General features: G+C 43.8%; 1 protein-coding gene across 1 annotated transcript in view; it reads left to right on the top strand.

The window, feature by feature from the left end:
* Positions 1–2,811: 2,811 nt before the first annotated feature.
* The window catches only part of LOC121540223 (monocarboxylate transporter 8), a 33,038-nt gene continuing 12,923 nt past the window's right edge, over positions 2,812–22,926 (top strand). The window contains exon 1 of the mRNA XM_041848916.2: positions 2,812–3,949. Coding sequence (XP_041704850.2) covers positions 3,433–3,949 — 517 coding nt within the window. The 5' untranslated portion in view covers positions 2,812–3,432. The remainder of the gene's footprint in view (positions 3,950–22,926) is intronic.

The following is a 22,926-nucleotide window of genomic DNA, read 5'->3' as shown; positions in this document are numbered from 1 at the left end:
AGGGATCTAATTATGAGATCTATGATTATAAAAGAAAGCCACCCATCAGTGCATCGACCCCAAAGGACTGTAAGATCAGGAGAGACAAAGGGTGCTTATCAATGACATCACATCATGCCATACACTGAGATAGGCCAGGTGAGGTATTCATTTCAAAAGCAATTCAGACAGGATGTTATTGGGTATTGGCTTAAGATGTTTTCGAAAGACATCCATAGGGATGCTACCCATGGACGTCGAACACTCGCTTGTTTCTACCTCGACATTGACCGCTTGAAGTGAGGTCTAATTAGACCTACATAAATTCAATCACAGCTAACCGAGAATCATAATTTGGCTAAAGAGTGGTTTCTCCAACTCCCAACATGAGTGGTCAATCAATCCTAACCACACTGGCAACTAAACACATCCTGTGTGTCAACTATTGCTTGTTGGCCCCATCCAATGGTGAAAGTTAGCTATTGTGTCACAGCTTTGGCCTATGATTAGACCAGTATTTTCAGCATTGTCCACTAGGTTTGCTGCAGGTAGAAAATCCTAGGAAATGCTCTATAATTGACACAAACTGTCTCCGATCAATCAATCGTCTGGTTGCGTGAGCATTTGGTGGGAGGTGTCGCTCTACGAATCTTAATTGCACAAAGCCTATTATTTGGCAGGGAATACCATTTGTAGATCAGTGATTCTACACCTCACTTTGCTCAAGCTGATCCTCTCCAGTTGACTTGGAAGTTGTAGCTAAAAATGTGTCAATTAGGGGAAGTTTAGAGCGGAAATAAGCAGCATAAACAATAACAAAGCGTACCTGTTTGAGTAAAAAGCTGAGGGATGGGGCTGGAGAAATGTAACCACTCTCAAATTCATAGAGAGCTATGGATGCAAGGACTGACCATCCATGATATCAAAATGATAGTTTACTTTTAACCATGTTTTGAGGCTATTTAATGTTTGTTTACATTTACTTTGTAAAACAAGCTTATTTTGGGTTCTGATGGGGTATGACCGTTGAACTAAGCTCATGAGGCATTTCTAAGTGATATTCTTGAAGAATATTGGGTACTTATAATTAATTAAGTCCAAAAATGGATATAGCAACTGCTGATTGTCCATTTTAAGGGGAGAGTCAATGAAACCAACTATGGAAGTATGTTGTAGCGAATTCGAGGGGTTTCCCCGACCGGGACTCGAAGGCCTCTAACCCAGATCCACCGACTGTCAAGCCAACACATTAACCTTTACGCCAAGAGGTTTGACAGGGGTTGCCTCTTTAAATGCAGTCATTGAAGAAGCCTGCTTTACATGCCTCAGTCTTCACCATTAGACGTAAATAGCATGTTTTAACAGCATTTTATTCTGGTCTAAAATCCCGATGTATGGGATGTGATGTATACTGTGCATATTTTCACTTAGCACAGGGGCCCCACAGGGTTGTGTGCTTAATCCCCTCCTGTACTCCCTGGTCAGTGACCTGACAGTGTGGTGCCGGAGCAACAACCTCTCCCTCAACGTCAGCAAGACCAAGGAGCTGATCGTGGACTACAGGAGAAGGGGGGGCGAGCACGCCCCCATCCACATCGACGGGGTGGCAGTGGAGCAGATAGACAGCTTCAAGTTCCTCGGTGTCCAAATCACTAAAGACTTAAAATGGTCCAAACACACACAGTCATGAAGAAGGCGCGACAGTGCCTCTTCCCCCTCAGGAGGTTGAAAAAGTTTGTCATGGGCCCTCAAATCCTGAAAAGGTTCTACAGCTGTACAATTGAGAGCATATTGACTGGCTGCATCACTGCTTGGGATGGCAATAGCACCGCCCTCGATCGCATGGTGCTACAGAGGGTTGTGCAGACAGCCCAGTACATCACTGGGCCGAGCTCCCTGCCATCCAGGACCTCTATATCACAGGACCTCTATATCAGGCGGTGTGAAAAGAAGGCCCGGAAAATCGTCAAAGACCCCAAGCCATAGACTATTTTCTCTGCCACACGACAAGAGGTACCGTTGCATCAAGTCTGACACCAACAGGCTCTTGAACAGCTTCTATCCCCAAGCAATAAGACTGATAAATAGCTAACAAAATAGCTACAAGTACCGAGTTTACCTTGTAGCTTTGACCTTTTATTTCAGTATTTGCACTCACTATGCACACTCACAGGGCCCTACACACTCACATACACTGTCACTCCAACACACACACACACAAACACTCACTCCATTATTTTCTCACTCACACATAATATGCACACACATTTATACTGACTGCAAGCTGCTGCTACTCTGTTTATCTTATATCCTGTTGCCTAGTCACCTTACCCCTATACATATTTCCCTCCATCACTCCAGTATCCCTGCACATGTAAATATGGTATTGGAACTGATTTTTTAAATATTTCCTGTATATAGTTGCTTACTTACTTACTTTATTATGTATTTAATATTTCTTATTCTTATTTCTCGTTTTTTTCTCTAGTAATACATTGTTATTGATTATTGCATTGTTGGGTTTTGAGTTTGCAAGAAAGGCATTTCATTGTACTTGTGCATGCGTCATTAAAACTGCATCATGGCGGAGTGAAGTTGAATCAGCTGCGAAACACCCGATACAAAGTTGCGCCGAGAAATTGTTACATTTACACTTTTCCGCGAGAAACTGTAGCCTTCTACAATTGCAACATTGTAACTATAGACCAGAGTTGCTACATTTTGGTGGAGAATGCTGGTCCACTCCATCAACATCGTTCATTGAGTTGCGGCTGCGCTTTCCAATGTAGTTCGAATAGCGTATGGAAGAGACAGCAGAAGGGGTGGGGCGACATTCGAGTCTTTCCGTAATCTCGTACTGCTGGAATTTTAAATCTGTCCCTGAGCTCGGTCATTGGTGACGGAAGGCGGGGGCAATCGTTGAATGAAGGTTATTTTCTGTGTTGACACGGTGGTCCTGAAAGCCCTCGGCGGAGAGATCCACATATTCCAATGTAACATTAAACCAATGAAAGAGGAGGAGTCGACACTCATTTGTTTACAGATTAGTCTACACGATGTGGACCGCGGAGACGAGATCGAGTTGAGGTTGGCGAGCAGCAGACGTTTTCACAGGTTGATGTACATTTTGCACGGAGCAGGAAAGCAAAAGTGAAATATTTTCTGGCGTCATAATTTCCCCTGGAAATAGGCTACGGGGAAATCTGCTGTATACCATGATAAATAAATAAGACCTGCCTGTCCTTTCACTATACAACCGATTTTATAGCCGCACTTCGGATACTGAAGTTGGTGCTGTGACTTCGCTTTGCCTATCATTCTTGGAAGAGCAAAGCTGAAAGAATCCTTTTTTTTGATTTTTTATATATATATATATATATATATATATATATATATATATATATACAATCCTTGTCAATCAATAGGCTACTGTCGCTGTCTGATGCATGAGCGATGCTCCCAGAACACAACAGTAACCCCTCTACTGGACAGGATAAAATGGGGGTCAACGGGATAGGAGAAAATCAGACTGAAGAGGAAGCATCGAGCCGCGAGCCGCCGACTGAAAACTGTGATGAGGCACCTGCAGACTCTGAAATGGAGCAGAAAGGTGGTTCTCCCCAAGACCAGGAGAACCAGCAAGCACAGAAGGAGGACCAGGGACAGGACCTGGGAGATAGCGAATGCAAGATCCCACATGAGGACACTACTATCCAGCTCATCGAGGCTGGATGTCTCGATAGTAAGCCCGGTGTATCCCCGGATTTCCAGTCTCAGTCCCCGGCACCGATGCCAGGGCAGAGCACCGGGTTCGTCCCACCCGAAGGCGGGTTCGGCTGGTTAGTCGTTTTCGCTGCTACCTGGTGTAATGGATCCATCTTCGGGATACAGAACTCCTTCGGTATCCTCCACATGATGCTGGTGATTGACCACGCAGACCCCAATGACCAAACGTCGCAGTTTAAAGTAGGTGAGTCTGTCCTGTAACTGTTGCACCTGTTAAAGTTAGCCTACTGATGCTTACTTACTGTTGAAGGTAAGCGAGAAGGGTCAAATAAACCCAGTCAGAACTATACTGAACAAAAATATAAATGCAACAATTTTACTGAGTTACAGTTCAAATAAGGAAATCAGTCAATTGAAATAAATTCATTAGGCCCTAATCTTTGGATTTCACATGACTGGGCAGGGGCGCAGCCAAGGGTGGGTCTGGAAGGGCATAGGCCCACCGACTTGGGAGCCAGGTCCACCCACTGGGAAGCCAGGCCCAGCCAATCAGAATTAGTTTTTCCCCACAAAAGTGCTTTATTACAGACAAAAATACTCCTCAGTTTCATCAGCTGTCTGGGTGTCTGATCTCAGACGATCCCGCAGGTGAAGAAGCCGGATGTGGAGGTCCTGGCCTGGCGTGGTTACACGTGGTCTGCGGTTGTGAGGCTGGTTGGACGTACTGCCAAATTTTCTAAAATGACGTTGGAGGCGGCTTATGGAGAGAAATTAACGTGAAATTATCTGGCAACAGTTCTGGTGGACATTCCTGCTGTCAGCATGCCAATTGCACGCTCGCTCAAAACTTGAGACATCTGTGGCATTGTGTTGTGTGACAAAACTGCACATTTTAGAGTGGCCTTTTACTGTCCCTTGCACAAGGTGCACCTGTGTAATTATCATGCTGTTTAATCAGCTTCTTGATATGCCACACCTGTCAGGTGGATGGGTTATCTTAACAAAGGAGAAATGCTCACTAACAGGCGACGTAAACACATTTGTTCACAAAATTTTAGACATTTCTGTGCGTATGGAAAATGTCTGGGATCTTTTATTTCAGCTCATGAAACATGGGACCAACACTTTACATGTTGCTCAGCATTGTCTCAAGAAGATATTGAAGTAAAACATAAATTACATTTTTGATTATTGATCATATCCATCTTTGCTCTTCAGATGTTTCAGAGAATTTAGGCTACTACTTCAGTCTCGGCATCATCTGTCTGAAGACTCTTCAGCCTACTTCAGCCTACCTCAAGTCAATGTATAGACAATACATAGACCTAGGCCATATAGCACCAGAGTTGCCTTACATTAACATTCTGGTCACGGCTCTAATTCTCTTATCATGCTTCCTTATGTTCTCCTCTTATGTTGTTAATTTATTTTCCATGTGACAAAGGCACTAGTGTGTGCCTCTATATTGTGGCCTCAATCTTCACCCCCAATCTGTTTAGGATTACTATCAGGCTTTTCTTTTATAGCACACTCACACACACACACACACACACACACACACACACACACACTCACACACACTCACACACACTCACACAGCTCTTTTGCTTCACTACATCAGGGCCGTCACAAAGCATCTCAGATTAGGAGTGATGATCTAGGATCAGGTCCCCCCTGTCCATGTGATCTAATTCATTATGATCTTTAAGGGAAAACTGAGGCTCTTTGTGTATACAGGCCCTGATGCAGGACAGGTGTGTGCTGTTAGTTTGCACTTCTATAAATTATTCACAATGGGTGAGGAGGGACGGGCATTGTGGGATAGGTGAGGCTATAGTCTGTCCACGGCTCAGTTATCATTGAGCTGCAGCTCAGTTAAAGAGTTTTAATGTTTAACAGCTTAGCAGCCACCACACACACTCACCGTGACACCTTGAGTTGTCTCAACCACTTATATTGTTAGGATTAAATGTTTGTGGCTTTAGGATGAAACATGTTTGTGGCTTTAGGATGAAACATGTTTGTTGCTAAAGATAAAGCCAATCGTCTTCTCTCTAACGCTCTCTCAATTCTCAGAAAGGGCCTGACGTAGGCCTAGGTTCATTTTTAGGACCGAGATATGTTTACCTATGTATACATTCTTGCTATGGAAGTGTACACGTTCTCAGGTTTTCAACTGAAACTTTTAGGCCTTCATCCACTGGAGAGGTTTTTCCTCTCTCCCAAAACAACAACCCCAGATGAATGAGTGCCAAGACATCTCCCTCTTATTTTTCCTTCGTTAAGACTTTTTAATGTTTGGGTCCAGCCAAGATCCTGATTTCTAACCTTGAAAAAGGCGTCCACTGTTCGCATATCAGAAGGGATTAGACTAGTGAGCTGTAGTCAGATCCCCCAGCTCGACTAGCTCGCCCAGGGAAATGGTACAGTGCAGAAGGGGCATATTAGTGGAGGCTTCTGAGGGGAGGACGGCTCATAATAATGTCTGGAACGGAGCAAATGGAATGGCATCAAACACATAGAAACCATGGAAACCATGTGTTTGACGTTGTTGATACCATTCCACTTATTTCCGCTCCAGCCATTACCACGTGCCCGTCCTCCCCAATTAAGGTGCCACCAACCTCCTGTGGGGCTTATAGACTGCCTGGCACATAATCACATCTCTCAGCTGAGCCCACACTGAGTGCAGTGCCCAGGCCTGTACCCACTCCAAGACATGAAGGAGAATTTACAGGCCCAGTCAAAACCATATCCACAGTAAGACACACTAGTTCTCCCCATAAGAGCTATGAGGAGGGAAATCAGGTACCAATCGCTGCCCAGTGGTGCTTGTTTTGATCATTGAGTCCGAATCTCTACGAAACAGACGTTATGTCATGTTTAGATTATTACTATGTAATTACACAGGTACAAATAATGGCCTGATATTTTCTGGGGGTATCAACAACAGTGGGCTAAGTGTGTAGAAGGATCCACATGTCAAGATGGAGGAAATCCTCATTTTTAAGTCTTTCATCAAAACAATAGTTTCATGATCTGAACCAGTTGGGCTAGAGGGGAATCCTTATCAACAAAGGAGTGCCTGAGGGGCGAGTTAGGTATCACGGTGAAGCGAAGGAAGGGAGTGAGGGACTTAAAGTAGAGGAAAGAGGGGTGGAAATAGTGAGGGAACATCCAGTTCCTTGAAGTTAACGCTGTCTGCGTCCCAAATGCAGGTTGGCATTTATTGTCATGAATCTTGCCCTGGAGGCAGCTCTGCAGAGTAGTCACTAGCTGGCACAGCCACAAAGTAACAAAATCTGATTTGAAACCTAACCTTAACCACACTGCTAACCCTAACCTCAAATTAAGACCAAAAAGCACATTTTTGGTTTCATGAATTTTTACGATATAGCCAATTTTCACTTTGCAGCTGGACCATCTAGCGGAAATCGCTGTTCTGCCTCCAGGGCAAGATTCATGACAATAAAAATCAAGGTGCGTCCCAAATGGCACCCTATTACCTTCATGATGCACTACTTTAGACCAGGGCAAATAGGGCTCTGGTCTAAACTAGGGCACTGAATAGGGAATAGTGTTCCATTTGGGAGGCGCTCACTGTAAATCTGAGGGCGTCGTCTTAGTGAAAGCAGAATGGTGGAAACTTTGCTTTCTCTTATCAAATCGCATACTGACCAGTGATTAATTACCTGAAGGAGAGAAGGAAGGAAAATGGATGCATTTTCGAACAGGGTATCAATCTAGGAGTGAGGGGAGGAAAGAGATGGAGAGGGTGATGGACATACAGAATGGGGTGAGTGATCCCAGGCCAGGGAATTGCTGAAAGAGATACAGACTTAGGCCTTGTGACCCACAAGGCTTGGAATGGCTATGGGTTCCAGTGAAATAGAGAGTGACAGTCAGTGATTTATTGAGGGGGTGTGTGTCCTGTTATTGTAGCTTTCTGGAGTCTAAAATAACTGTTATGGACGTGCTCATAAGGGTTATTTACTGTTAGCACTTATGCCTTTATTCCAAACCACCGGAAATGCATTTTATGTTGGCTGTATTTGGGGAGTTGATGCCCTCCAGATGTCCTACGGCCTGAAACATGAATAGAGAGCAGACATGACTGTCTGGCGTCATTCATTTACAGCACAACAAACAAGAATCCTCTTGCTCCATCTGTCTGGACCTGCTGGCTCAGTGCATTTTACTACATTTGATTTGCCCTGAAAACGAAATAGCGCATCTGGCTTACAGACTGAGGGAAACGTTTAAAATGCCTCAGATATCTTACGCCTGTTGATCAGGATTTAAACACTTGATGCTTAAAATATTGTTTGTACATAACATTCCTGCGTACAGTACACTACAGCAGTACTAGGACCCCTGGGGGTACTTGGCCTATCCACAGGGGGAACTTTAGAAGACTCATGAGTCCATAGGGTTATTGTTAAAATCCACATGAAGGGGTACTTCAGGGGTACTCCGGGCAGAGCAAAATTCAGTTGGTGGTACAGTAACCAAAAAAGGTTGGGAACCACTGCACTACAGTACAGTATTATGGTCAGTTAAGTAGGAATATAATACAGTAGGATGCAGTAGTGGAACTGTCCCTAAAATGGGCAGTTGGTCCATAATCTCTGGAATAAATCGATTGAACGCCATCTGTATGCGGTCTCTCTCCAATCCTTATAGGGCGTAGAAATATTCCACTCGGTATCCCTTTTGAACCCGATTTAAGGTTTATGATTGATGTGTTTTCTGGGACCTGACAAACATATTACACTAAAAGGAGATTCGATTTCAGATTTCATCTCAGTTTTTTATGTATAGCTGTAATTTGTTTCCGTTATTGAACAAGATACTGTTATTACAGTACTGTACGATAGACTAGCGTCCTGTCCAGGGGGTTTAGTTATACATCAAGCTGCCTCATGCTAGCAAAACAAGAAAAATAAAAACAGGCTCCTTCCTTATGGCTTGGTCAAGACTACTCACTTTGTAAGACAATACATTATCATTACCATGCCTGATCATTTACCCATGAGTAATTAGCTTGTTCCGATACTTCACCCTCTCTGTAGTCTCTCTGGTCTAGAGCAGTGGTCAGCTACAGTGTAAATCCTAACAATTTGCAGTCTAAGGAATAATGTGGCATGTTTGGCATTCCAGAAGGCTGTGGAATAGAATAGATCCCAATCGGATCAGGGCCCTTTGTCCAGTCCACTGCCTCCCCTTCCAACGCATTTTAGACCCAATCAAATACTTGTTGTGTCTGTGTTTGTACTTTAGGACACTTAATTGTGCACAGAAGCTGCAAGGTACAGTAGTTTCACTCCTCATAGTGTATTTAGGCCCATTGAACAACCTGTTTCTGAGTTCTCTATACTGGAACTCCAGGCCTAGGACCGCTTGTTTGTGTTGAAGCTAAGCTACGCAACACATTAGACCCATTGAGCAACTTGTTTCGAAAGCACACTATAGTGTGCAACTGTGCATATAGGCTACTTATGCATACAGTAAATAGTGTGTACACCCAGCAAACCAAAATTGGTTCTGTGAATGTTCCCAGAACATTAATTAGGTTGCCCAAAAACGCTATAATAACACAAAAACTGTCCAATTGTGCTGATGATTATATAACATTTGTCTGATGTTGCAAGAACATTCCCAGAACACATTTTGTTATTACATTACCTGGAAATCTAATAAGAACCTTAGGAGAATGTTCTGTGGTGGTTGTTACAGCATTTTAGCGAATGTTGGAGAACATTCCAAGGATATTTATTTAAAAAATAAAGTGTTTTTGGGATGTTATCCAGGGGTAGGAACAGAAAAATGGAAGATAACATCAATTTACAAGGAACAGAAACGGAACTGGGAACGAAAGTGATCCATACTGTTCTGGAACAGAACCGTTATTTTAAAAGCATGGGAACCGGTTAATAACGTTATTTTACGTTCCAGGCATATTTGTCTCACAGCAAAACACAACAAAGCGCCTATGCAAAGCCCTCACTGTGTCACTCAAAAACGTATTCCAGTGTCTGCCTGCAAGCTGAAAATCTTTGCCTGTGTGTGTTTAGGCTACCTGCCCCTTCCTCCTCCGAAGCATAGGCTACTGTACTGACGTTACAAGATAGGGAGAGAGATTTTTTATTAGCTAGAGAAGAATGGATTAACTTTTTCAATGCTAGTTAATGATACTATAGGCCTAGTGATTACGTTTCACGTTGGATTTATTAACTACAAAAAGGTAAGACGTCTTTTTAATTCTGGTGCCGCTCTGCACACACAAGCTTGTTAGCTAGCTAGCTCAAGCTTGTTAACTAGTTAGCTCAAAGGATATTCAAAGTTCCTCCATAGAAGCTGCTTCTCCTAGGTATAATTCTGTAGACCTAATTCATATAATGCATGTCATAATAAGATGCTCAGAGCTTCAAGCCTCCTCCTTAACCCTCTCTCGCTCTCGCCCCACCCACAAAATGTCAGTCCCATCTTGCGCCATAGGCTACACTTGTCTGTCCATCACGCATGTAAACAACTAGCTTGCCTGCTCTATCCACACTGATTGGTGAAGTAATTCATTGAGCTTAATGTAAAAAAACGGTTGATTTCAAAGGTTAAAAAAGGAACAATATAAACATACTTTTTTTTTTTTTTAACCGGTTCAGACCTTTATTTAGCTGGTCAGAACAGTGGAATGGATATTAATATGGAGTTGGTCCCCCCCTTTGCTGCTATAACAGCCTCCACTCTTCTGGGAGGGCTTTCCACTAGATGTTGAAACATTGCTGTGGGGACTTGCTTCCATTCAGCCACAAGATTATTAGTGAGGTCAGGCACTGATGTTGGGCGATTAGGCCTGGCTCGCAGTCGGCGTTCCAATTCATCCCAAAGGTGTTCGATGGGGTTGAGGTTAGGGCTCTGTGCAGTCAAATTCTTCCACACCGATCTCGACAAACCTTTTCTGTATGGACCTCGCTTTGTGCATGGGGGCATTGTCATGCTGAAACAGGGACAGGCCTTCCCCAAACTGTTGCCACAGTTGGAAGCACAGAATCGTCTAGAATGACATTGTTTGCTGTAGCGTTAAGATTTCCCTTAACTGGAACTAAGGGGCCTAGCCCGAACCATGAAAAACAGCCCCATACCATTATTCCTCCTACACCAAACTTTACAGTTGGCACTTTGCATCGGGGCAGTTAGCGTTCTCCTGGCATACGTCAAACCCAGATTTGTCCATTGGACTGCCAGATGAAGCGTTATTCATCGCTTTTCCACCGCTCCAGAGTCCAATGGCGGCGAGCTTTACACCACTCCAGCGGATGCTTGGCATTGCGCATGGTGATCTTAGGATTGTGTGCGACTGCTCGGCCATGGAAACCCATTTCATAAAGCTCCCGATGAACAGTTCTTGTGCTGACGTTGCTTCCAGAGGCAGTTTGGAACTCGGTACTGAGTGTTGCAACCGAGGACAGACGATTTTTACGCACTACGCGCTTCAGCACTCGGCGGTCCTGTTCTGTGAGCTGTGTGGCCTACCACTTCGCGGCTGAGCCGTTGTTGCTCCTAGACATTTCCACTTCACAATAACAGCACTTACAGTTGACCGGCAGGGCAGACATTTGACAAACTGACTTGTTGGAAAGGTGGCATCCTATGACGGTGCCACGTTGAAAGTCACGGAGCACTTCAGTAAGGCCATTCTACTGCCAATGTTTGTCTATGGAGATTGCATGGCTGTGTGCTCGATTTTATAAACCTGTCAGCAACGGGTGTAGCTGAAAGCCGAATCCACTAAATTGAAGGGGTGTCCACATACTTTTGGTGATGTAGTGTAATGTTGGTTCCAACCCTTGATGTTATCATCCTAATGTTGGATAAAACCTTAACTAGAACTTAATGTGAATGTTAGCTAATGTCCTGGAAATGTTCCCGGTTTGCTGGGACCACTTAATGCCTTGAGCAGAAGCTGCATGGTAGCTTACGTTCTCACATTGCATTAAGGCCAATTGAACAACGCATTGAACAACCTGTTTACTGCAACTATGCTAAGCCTAGTAGGACTGCTTTTTCAGCGAGGGGGAGAGAACAGTGTTGCATCAGGATCAGAAGAAAGTGGACTCTTTGTTTTCAGTTTAGACAAGCAGCAATACTCTGATCATTTAAATTCAACACTTGTGAATGGTATTACTTCCATCACAGTTGTAATAATGAATATGATATCATGAGATGTTCATTATTTAGGAGTTAGTTATGGGATTGTAATAGAATAACAATGTATTGCTGCTTGCTGCTCCACTTTCATTCCTTTCATCATTATTGTGAGTGTGTTCAGATACCCATGCTACATCCCAAATGGCTCCCTGTTTCCCATATAGTGCCCTGGTCAAAAGTAGTGCACTAAATAGGGAATAGGGTGTCATTTGGAACACACACCCTGTGATTCTGTTAATGAGGCCTCGTAAACAATGTTGTCATCACCGGCTTATCTCACACAATTAGTGTCTTCCGTGAGGTCACTGTCTCTTTAAATAGACAACAGCCTCACCCCTGGCATCTGAGGAACAATCATGCAGTCAGGGGCCTAAGAGGAGGGGAGGGGGGAGAGAGATCGAGTGGGAGAGAGAGGGGGAGAGGGGGGAGAGAAAGAGGGGTGTCTTCTCTTTCTGCCAGCCTGTCACTATGCGTCTGTCACTGCTACTGGATCATGCTCCTAGAAATAGTGTTTTTCTCTCCCTCCTCTGCATGTTTTTCACTCACTTTTCTATTCTCTCTCTCTCTCCTCTCTCTCTCTCTCTCTCTCTCTCTCTCTCTCTCTCTCTCTCTCTCTCTCTCTCTCTCTCTCTCTCTCTCTCTCTCTCTCTCTCTCTCTCTCTCTCTCTCTCTCTCTCTCTCTCTCTCTCTCTCTCTCTCTCTCTCTCTCGCTAGCTCTTTCTTTTTTGTTTTGAAGCGTTCATACCTAATTCTTTGAATGCATTCTGGCTGCTTTATTATTAAGACCCTGGGCTGCTGGGAGAGAGGGAGATAAGTGGGGGATGAGGGAGGGGGGGGTGGAGGTATAGAGGGATGGGGTGATGAGATGGAGGGGTGGAAGGTGGGCGAGAGGAAATGTTGAGAAGATTATAGGGCTCGGGCTGGATGGAATGAAGGGGTGTGGAGTTGGTCAAGCATCAAGGGTTTCTACTATATGCTTTCTGTGCCTGCCTCTGAAATGGCACCCTATTCCCTATATGGTGCACTACTTTTGACCAGGGCCTTGACCAAAAGTAGTGCACTACAGTGCCTTGCAAAAGTATTCATCCCCCTTGCCGTTTTTCCTATTTTGTTGCATTACAACCTGTAATTTAAATGGATTTTTATTTGGATTTCATGTAATGGACATACACTAAATAGTCCAAATTGGTGAAGTGAAATGAAAAAAATAACTTGTTTCAAATATTCTAAAAAATAAATAACGGAAAAGTGGTGCGTGCATATGTAATCAACCCCTTTGCTATGAAGCCCCTAAATAAGATCTGGTGCAACCAATTACCTTCAGAAGTCACATAATTAGTTAAATAAAATCCACCTGTGTGCAATCTAAGTGTCACATGATCTGTCACAGGATCTCAGTATATATATACCTGTTCTGAAAGGCCCCAGAGTCTGCAATACCACTAAGCAAGAGGCACCACCAAGCAAGCAGCACCATGAAGGCTAAGGAGCTCTCCAAACAGGTCAGGGTCAACGTTGTGGAGAAGCACAGATCAGGGTTGGGTTATAAAAAGATATCGGAAACTTTGAACATCCCACGGAGCACTATTTTAAAATCCATTATTATAAAATTGAAAGAATATGGCACCACAACAAACCTGCCAAGAGAGGGCCGCCCACCAAAACTCATGGACCAGGCAAGGAGGGCATTAATCAGAGGCAACAAAGAGACCAAAGATAACCCTGAAGGAGCTGCAAAGCTCCACAACGGAGATTGGAGTATCGGTCCATAGGACCAATTTAAGCCGTACACTCCACAGAGCTTTACGGAAGAGTGGCCAGAAAAAAGCCATTGCTTAAAGAATAAAATAAGCAAACACGTTTGGTGTTCGCCAAAAGCCATGTGGGAGACTCCCCAAACATATGGAAGAAGGTACTCTGGTCAGATGAGACTAAAATTGAGTTTTTTGGCCATCAAGGAAAACGCTATGTCTGGCGCAAACCCAACACCTCTCATCACCCCGAGAACACCATCCCCACAGTGAAGCATGGTGGTGGCAGCATCATGCTGTGGGGATGTTTTTCATCGGCAGGGACTGGGAAACTGGTCAGAATTGAAGGAATGATGGATGGCGCTAAATACAGGGAAATTCTTGAGGGAAACCTGTTTCAGTCTTCCAGAGATTTGAGACTGGGACGGAGGTTCACCTTCCAGCAGGACAATGACCCTAAGCATACTGCTAAATCAACACTCGAGTGGTTTAAGGGGAAACATTTAAATGTCTTGGAATGGCCTAGTCAAAGCCCAGACATCAATCCAATTGAGAATCTGTGGTATGACTTAAAGATTGCTGTACACCAGCAGAACCCATCCAACTTGAAGGAGCTGGAGCAGTTTTGCCTTGAAGAATGGGCAACAATCCCAGTGGCTAGATGTGGCAAGCTTATAGAGACATACCTCAAGAGACTTGCAGCTGTAATTGCTGCAAAAGGTGGCTCTACAAAGTATTGACTTTGGGGGGGGAGTGAATAGTTATGCACGCTCAAGTTGTCTGTTTTTTTGTCTTATTTGTTTCACAAGAAAAAATATTTTGCATCTTCAAAGTGGTAGGCATGTTGTGTAAATCAAATTATACAAATCCCCCCAAAATCCATTTTAATTCCAGGTTGTAAGGCAACAAAATAGGAAAAATGCCAAGGGGGGGTGAATACTTTCACAAGCCACTGTAGATAGGGAATAGGGTGCATCTTCAGACGCACTCAGTCTTTATTCCTCCTCTGGTCCGTTCTGGTTTGCTTCCTTTTGGCTGATGTGAGTTACAGTTAGCCCTTTGTCTTAAAACAAACACCAACTAACTGGAAGTTTTACTGTAAAACAGCATGTTGTATGGAAAACATGTTGGATGAATAATAGTCTCTTTCTTCTCATGTACTATATCAGTAAACCCCAGAGAGGCCTAACCTAACCTTTTTTGTATGTACTGTACATTCTTCATGTCTCCTACATTGTAACAAGTTAACTGATATATATTCTACTTTAACCTGGGCCGTGGTCCAGCGTATCACCTGTCAAATCGACAAATATCCATCTGGCATGTTTGCTTACTGCTTTGGCCGGGGAAGAAGAAACATTGAATGGCTGCCAAGGGCAATATGGGGTCTGCTCAGATTTCACATCATTCCGACTGTCCGTTCTAATGTGTAACCAATGACCCAGGACACGTCCCAAATGGAACCATATTCCCTATATGGTGCACTACTTTTTGACCAAAGCCCTATGAGTAGTGCAATATATAGGGAATAGGGTGCCTTTTGGGATGCATTCCTGTTCTGTTGGACCCAGAACAGACTGGAGACATTAAAGCTACCTTTGGCCCTTAAGACTCAGGGATGGTTTGCCCTGGAGGGCACAGCATGTCTCTGTGCACGGTAGTCTGAACACATTAACCCCACTGGGCACAGTAGTACAGCATGTTGTTATCATAGACCAATAGTTATTTTATAAGTTAAATAAGAAGGGTAGGGTACAACATGTTTCTATTCAGGTTAACCCCACTGGGCACAGTAGTACAGCATGGACCTGTATCTCTATCCATGGCTGAGTTTGCTGTCTTATCTAATAATAATAGATTTGATTTTATATAGCTCTTTTCATTACAAACAGAATCTCAAAGTTGCTTTAAAAACATGGTTATTATTAGAGCTGGGACAATAAACCGAAAATGATCGACACCGATCACTTATTGCAGGCATTCTGCTGATATCGTTCATTACGATAAGTAGCCTATACTAGAGAAATGTGAAGTTTGAAATGAAATAAGTTTGCTAATATGGTGGATTGTCAGCGGCGGAAAAAGTACCCAATTGTCATACTTGTCATAGTAAAAGTAAAGATACTTTAATAGAAAATGACTCAAGTAAAAGTGAAAGTCACCCAGTAAAATACTACTTGAGTAAAAGTCTAAAAGTATTTCGTTTTAAATATACTCAAGTATCAAAAGTAAATGTAATTGCTAAAATATACTTAAGTATCAAAAGGAAAAGTATAAATCATAAAAAAAATCTTTATATTAAGCAAACCAGACAGCACCATTTTCTTGTTTTTTATTTACTTACTGATATCCAGGGGCACACTCAACACTCAGACATCATTTATAAATAAAGCATGTGTGTTTAGTGAGTCCGCCAGATCAGAGGCAGTAGGGATGACCAGGGATGTTCTCTTGATAAGTCTGAATTTGACAATTTTCCTGTCCTGCTAAGCATTCAAAATGTAACGAGTACTTTTAGGTGTCAGGGAAAATGTATGGAGTAAAAAGTACATTATTTCCTTTAGGAATGTAGTGAAGTAAAAGTTGTACAAAATATAAATAGTATAATAAACCACAGATACACAGAAAAACTACTTAAGTAATACTTTCTAGTAATTTTACTTTAGTACTTTACACCACTGGTGAATTTTAATGGGACAATTGATGGCCTCAACCATCGAACTAATAGTAGTTGTTTAAAGGAGAATTTAAAAAAAATTGTGTTGTACATTGTTATAAACGTATCGTTCTATTTATCGTTATCGCATAAATTCAGGCAATTTATCGCGATATACATTTTTTTCCATATCACCCAGCTCTATTTAGTGCAGGTTACATAAGGTGGGGTACAACATGGTATTACTATCCCAGATCAGTGGTTATTAAATAGGTTACATAAGGTGGGGTACAACATGTTTCTACATGCAGATAAGCCATATTGAGAAGCCTACCACATGTTTTATACAGGTCCAACTAAGGAGGATTCTGCATGTTTCTATGCAGTGCAGGTTAACCCTATAGATCAATGGTTATTCTACAGGTTATATAAGGAGGGTACAACATTATATTATTATACTGCGCCATCTTGGCGCCGACGAAGATGGCGGCCTCGCGACTAGCTCTTAGGAAACTTTGCAGTATTTCTTTTTTTTTTTTATGTATTATTTTTTACATTATTAGCTCAGAAAGTGTTTTGCATCATTACATACAGCCGGGAAAAACTTTTGGATATCAGAGCGGCGGTAACTCACCAGCATTACGACCAGGAATACGACTTTCCCGAAGCAGATCCTTTGTTTGCTCTCCCAGGGCAACTGAACTGATTCCAGTGGCTGACCCAAAACATCGCCGGCGGAGGAGAGGCACTCAGAGCGGCCTGCTGGTCTGACTTAGGAGGCGCGCACACCACCCACCGCTTCCAAGTATTCTACTCGCTAATGTTCAATCTTTAGCTAACAAAGTCGACGAACTACGTGCAGGGATTTCTTTCCAGAGAGACATCAAGGCCTGTAACATACTCTGTTTCACGGAAACATGGCTCTCTTGGGATATTCTGTCGGAATCTGTCCAGCCAGATGGGTTCTCAGTTCATCGCGCAGACAGGAATAAATATCTCTCCGGGAAGCAGAAGGGCGGAGGTGTGTGTTTCATGATTAATGACTCGTGGTGTAATTGTAGTAACATAGAGGAACTCGAGTCCTTCTGTTCACCCGACCTAGAATATCTCACAATCAAATGCAGACCGTATTATCTCCCAAGATAATTTTCTTCGGTTATAGTCACGGCCGTGTATATCCACCCTCAAGCCGATACCACGACGGCCCTCAAATAACTTCACTGGACCTTATGCAAACTGGAAACCACATATCCTGAGGCTGCATTTATTGTAGCCGGGGATTTTAACAAAGCAAATTTGAGGACTAGGCTGCCGATGTTCTATCAACATATCGACTGTTGTACTCGCGCTGCTAAAATCCTCAACCATTGCTATTCAAACTTCCGGGATGGTTATAAGGCCCTCCCCCGCCCTCCTTTCGGCAAATCTGACCACGACTCCATTTTGCTTCTCCTTTCCTATAGGCAGAAACTCAAACAGGAAGTACCCGTGCTAAGGACTATTCAACGCTGGTCTGACCAATCGGAATCCACGCTTCAAGATTGTTTTGATCACGCAGACTGGGATATGTTCCGGGTAGCTTCCGAAAATAATTTAGACATATACACTGAAACAGTGACTGAGTTTATCAGGAAGTGTATAGGTGATGTTGTGCCCACTGTGACTATTAAAACCTACCCCTAACCAGAAACCGTGGATAGACGGCAGCATTCGCGCAAATCTGAAAGCGCGAACCACCGCATTCAACCATGGCAAGGTGACTTGGAATATGGCAGAATACAAACAGTGTAGCTACTCACTCCGCAAGGCAATTAAACTGGCAAAACATCAGTATAGAGACAAAGTGGAGTCGCAATTCAACGGCTCAGACACGAGACGTATGTGGCAGGGTCTACAGACAATCACGGACTACAAAAAGAAAACCAGCCACGTCGCCGACACCGACGTCTCGCTTCCAGACAAGCTAAACACCTTCTTCGCCCGCTTTGAGGATAACAAAGTGCCACTGACGAGGCCCACTACCAAGGACTGTGGCCTCTCCTTCTCCATGGCCGACGTGATTAAGACATTTAAGCATGTTAACCTCCGCAAGGCTGCCGGCCCAGACGGCATCCCTAGCCGCGTCCTCAGAGCATGCGCAGACCAGCTGGCTGGTGTGTGCATGGACATATTCAAATCTCTCCCTTTCCCAGTTTGCTGTTCCCACATGCTTCAAGAGGGCCACCATTGTTCCTGTACCCAAGAAAGCAAAGGTAACTGAACTAAATTACTATCGCCCTGTAGCACTCACCTCTGTCATCATGAAGTGCTTTGAGAGACTAGTCAAGGATCATATCACCTCTACCTTACCTGTCACCCTAGACCAACTTCAATTTGCCTACCGCCCCAATAGATCCACAGACGATGCAATTGCCATCACACTGCACACTGCCCTATCCCATCTGGACAAGAGGAATACCTATGTAAGAATGCTGTTCATTGACTATAGCTCAGCATTCAACACCATAGTACCCTCCAAGCTCATCATTAAGCTCGAGGCCCTGGGTCTGAACCCCGCCCTGTGCAACTGGGTCCTGGACTTCCTGACGGGCCGCCCCCAGGTGGTGAAGGTAGGAAACAACATCTCCACTTCGCTGATCCTCAACACTGGGGCCCCACAAGGGTGCGTGCTCAGCCCCCTCCTGTACTCCCTGTTCACCCATGACTGCGTGGCCAAGCACGCCAATTAAATCATGAAGTTTGCAGACGACACAACAGTAGTAGGCTTGATTACCAACAATGACGAGACCGCCTACAGGGAGGAGGTGAGGGCTCTGGGAGTGTTTTGCCAGGAAAATAACCTCTCACTCAACATCAACAAAACAAAGGAGATGATCGTTGACTTCAGGAAACAGCAGAGGGTGCACCCCCCTATCCACATCGACGGGACCGCAGTGGAGAAGGTGGAAAGCTTCAAGTTCCTTGGCGTACACATCACCGACAAACTGAAATGGTCCACCCACGCAGACAGTGTGGTGAAGAAGGCGCAACAGAGCCTCTTCAACCTCAGGAGGCTGAAGAAATGTGGCTTATCACCTAAAACCCTCACAAACCTTTACAGATGCACAATTGAGAGCATCCTGTCGGGCTGTATCACCGCCTGGTACGGCAACTGCACCGCCCACAACCGCAGGGCTCTCCAGAGGGTGGTGCGGTCTGCCGAACGCATTACCGGGGGCAAACTACCCGCCCTCCAAGACACATACAGCACCCGATGTCACAGGAAGGCCAAAAAGATCATCAAGGACATCAATCACCCGAGCAAATGCCTGTTCACCCCGCTATCATCCAGAAGGCGAGGTCAGTACAGGTGCATCAAAGCTGGGACCGAGAGAATGAAAAAACGCTTCTATCTCAAGGCCATCAGACTGTTAAATAGCCATCACTAGCACATTAGAGGCTGCTGCTGCCTATTGAAATCACTGGCCACTTAAAGAAATGGAACACTAGTCACTTTAATAATGTTTACATATCTTGCACTACTCATCTCATATGTATATACTGCATTCTATTCTATAATATTATTCTGTATCTTAGTCCATGCCGCTCTGTCATTGCTTGTCCATATATGTACAGTGAGGGAAAAAAGTATTTGATCCCCTGCTGATTTTGTACGTTTGCCCACTGACAAAGACATGATCAGTCTATAATTTTAATGGTAGGTTTATTTAAACAGTGAGACAGAATAACAACAAAAAAATCCAGAAAAACGCATGTCAAAAATTTTATAAATTGATTTGCATTTTAATGAGGGAAATAAATATTTGACCCCTCTGCAAAACATGACTTAGTACTTGGTGGCAAAACCCTTGTTGGCAATCACAGAGGTCAGACGTTTCTTGTAGTTGGCCACCAGGTTTGCACACGTCTCAGGAGGGATTTTGTCCTACTCCTCTTTGCAGATCTTCTCCAAGTCATTAAGGTTTCGACGCTGACGTTTGGCAACTCGAACATTCAGCTCCCTCCACAGATTTTCTATGGGATTAAGGTCTGGAGACTGGCTAGGCCACTCCAGGACCTTAATGTGCTTCTTCTTGAGATGCTCCTTTGTTGCCTTGGCCGTGTGTTTTGGGTCATTGTCATGCTGGAATACCCATCCACGACCCATTTTCAATGCCCTGGCTGAGGGAAGGAGGTTCTCACCCAAGATTTGACAGTACATGGCCCCGTCCATCGTCCCTTTGATGCGGTGAAATTGTCCTGTCTCCTTAGCAGAAAAACACCCCCAAAGCATAATGTTTCCACCTCCATTTTTGACGGTGGGGATGGTGTTCTTGGGGTCATAGGCAGCATTCCTCCTCCTCCAAACACGGCGAGTTGAGTTGATGCCAAAGAGCTCGATTTTGGTCTCATCTGACCACAACACTTTCACCCAGTTCTCTTCTGAATCATTCAGATGTTCATTGGCAAACTTCAGACGGGCCTGTATATGTGCTTTCTTGAGCAGGGGGACCTTGCGGGCGCTGCAGGATTTCAGTCCTTCACGGCGTAGTGTGTTACCAATTGTTTTCTTGGTGACTATGGTCCCAGCTGCATTGAGATCGTTGATAAGATCCTCCCGTGTAGTTCTGGGCTGATTCCTCACTGTTCTCATGATCATTGCAACTCCACGAGGTGAGATCTTGCATGGAGCCCCAGGCTGAGGGAGATTGACAGTTCTTCTGTGTTTCTTCCATTTGCGAATAATCGCACCAACTGTTGTCACCTTCACACCAAGCTGCTTGGCAATGGTCTTGTAGCCCATTCCAGCCTTGTGTAGGTCTACAATCTTGTCCCTGACATCCTTGGAGAGCTCTTTGGTCTTGGCCATGGTGGAGAGTTTGGAATCTGATTGATTGATTGCTTCTGTGGACAGGTGTATTTTATACAGGCAACAAACTGAGATTAGGAGCACTCCCTTTAAGAGTGTGCTTCTAATCTCAGCTCGTTACCTGTATAAAAGACACCTGGGAGCCCGAAATCTTTCTGATTGAGAGGGGGTCAAATACTTATTTCCCTCATTAAAATGCAAATCAATTTATAACATTTTTGACATGCGTTTTTCTGGATTGTTTTGTTGTTATTCTGTCTCGCACTGTTCAAATAGACCTACCATTAAAATTATAGACAGATCATTTCTTTGTCAGTGGGCAAACATACAAAATCAGCAGGGGATCAAATACTTTTTTCCCTCACTGTATATATTCTTAAATCTCATTCCTTACTTTTTTGTGTGTATTGGGTATATGTTGTGAAATTGTTAGATATTACTGCACTGTCGGAGCTAGTAGCACAAGCATTTCCCTACACCCGCTATAACATCTGCTAAACACATGTATGTGACAAATAACATTTTATTTTATTTATAGATACATGGTTATTCTACAGGTTATATAAGGAGGGTACAGCATGTTTCTACATGCAGATGAACCCTATTGAGAAGCCTACTTCATGTTTTATACAGGATATCAGTTACAGCATGTGTATAAATAGGTTAACCTTACTGCTGTGGTCATGAGCACCATGTAGAAGTTAACAGTTTAAATTGGGTTGATGTGTTCTGCTGAAGTGCACACATGTTGGCTTCTGGAGGTTGTCAACAGTTGGTTGTGAAAGGTTGCACAGAGGTTGTAAATATGTTGCAGACAGGGCATAGACAGGTAGTAGACATGTTGTACTTTAGACAGACATCACACATACAGTGCCTTCGGAAGGTATTCAGACCCCTTGACTTTTTCACATTTTGTTACGTTAGAGCCTTATTCTAAAATTGATTAAATTGTATTTTTTCCTTCATCAATCTACACATAATACCCCATAATGACAAAGCAAAAACAAGTTTTTATACATTTTTGCATATGTATAAAAAAAAAAAACGGAAATATGACATTTATATAAGTATTCAGACCCTTTACTCAGTACTTTGTTGAAGCACCTTTGGCAGCGATTACAGCCTCAAGTCTTCATGGGTATGACGCTACAAGCTTGGCACACCTGTATTTGGGGAGTTTCTCCCATTCTTCTCTTCAGATCCTCTCAAGCTCTGTCAGGTTGGATGGGGAGCGTCACTGCACAGCTATTTTCAGGTCTCTCTAGAGATGTTTGATCAGGTTCAAGTCCAGGCTCTGGCTGGGCCACTCAAGGACATTGAGACTTGTCCCGAAGCCACTCCTGTGTTGTCTTGGCTGTGTGCTTAGGGTCGTTGTCCTGTTGGAAGGTGAACCTTCGCCCCAGTCTGAGGTCATGAGCGCCCTGGAGCAGGTTTTCATCAAGGATCTCTCTGTACTTTGCTCCGTTCATCTTTCCCTCAATCCCGACTAGTCTCCCAGTCCTTGCTGCTGAAAAACACCCTGCCATCACCATTCTTCATCGTAGGGATGGTGCCAGGTTTCCTCCAGACGTGACGCTTGGCATTCAGGCCAAAGAGTTCAATCTTGGTTTCATCAGACCAGAGAATCTTGTTTCTCATGGTCTGAGAGTCCTTCAGGTGCCTTTTACTGAGGAGTGGCTTCCGTCTGGCCACTCTACCATAAAGGCCTGATTGGTGGAGTGCTGCAGAGATGGTTGTCCTTCTGGAAAGTTCTCCCA

This window comes from Coregonus clupeaformis, chromosome 3 (genome assembly GCF_020615455.1).
Source record: "Coregonus clupeaformis isolate EN_2021a chromosome 3, ASM2061545v1, whole genome shotgun sequence".
Lineage (NCBI taxonomy): Eukaryota > Metazoa > Chordata > Actinopteri > Salmoniformes > Salmonidae > Coregonus > Coregonus clupeaformis.
The sequence above is the reverse complement of the archived record's forward strand: the minus strand, read 5'-3'. Positions and strand labels throughout refer to the sequence as shown.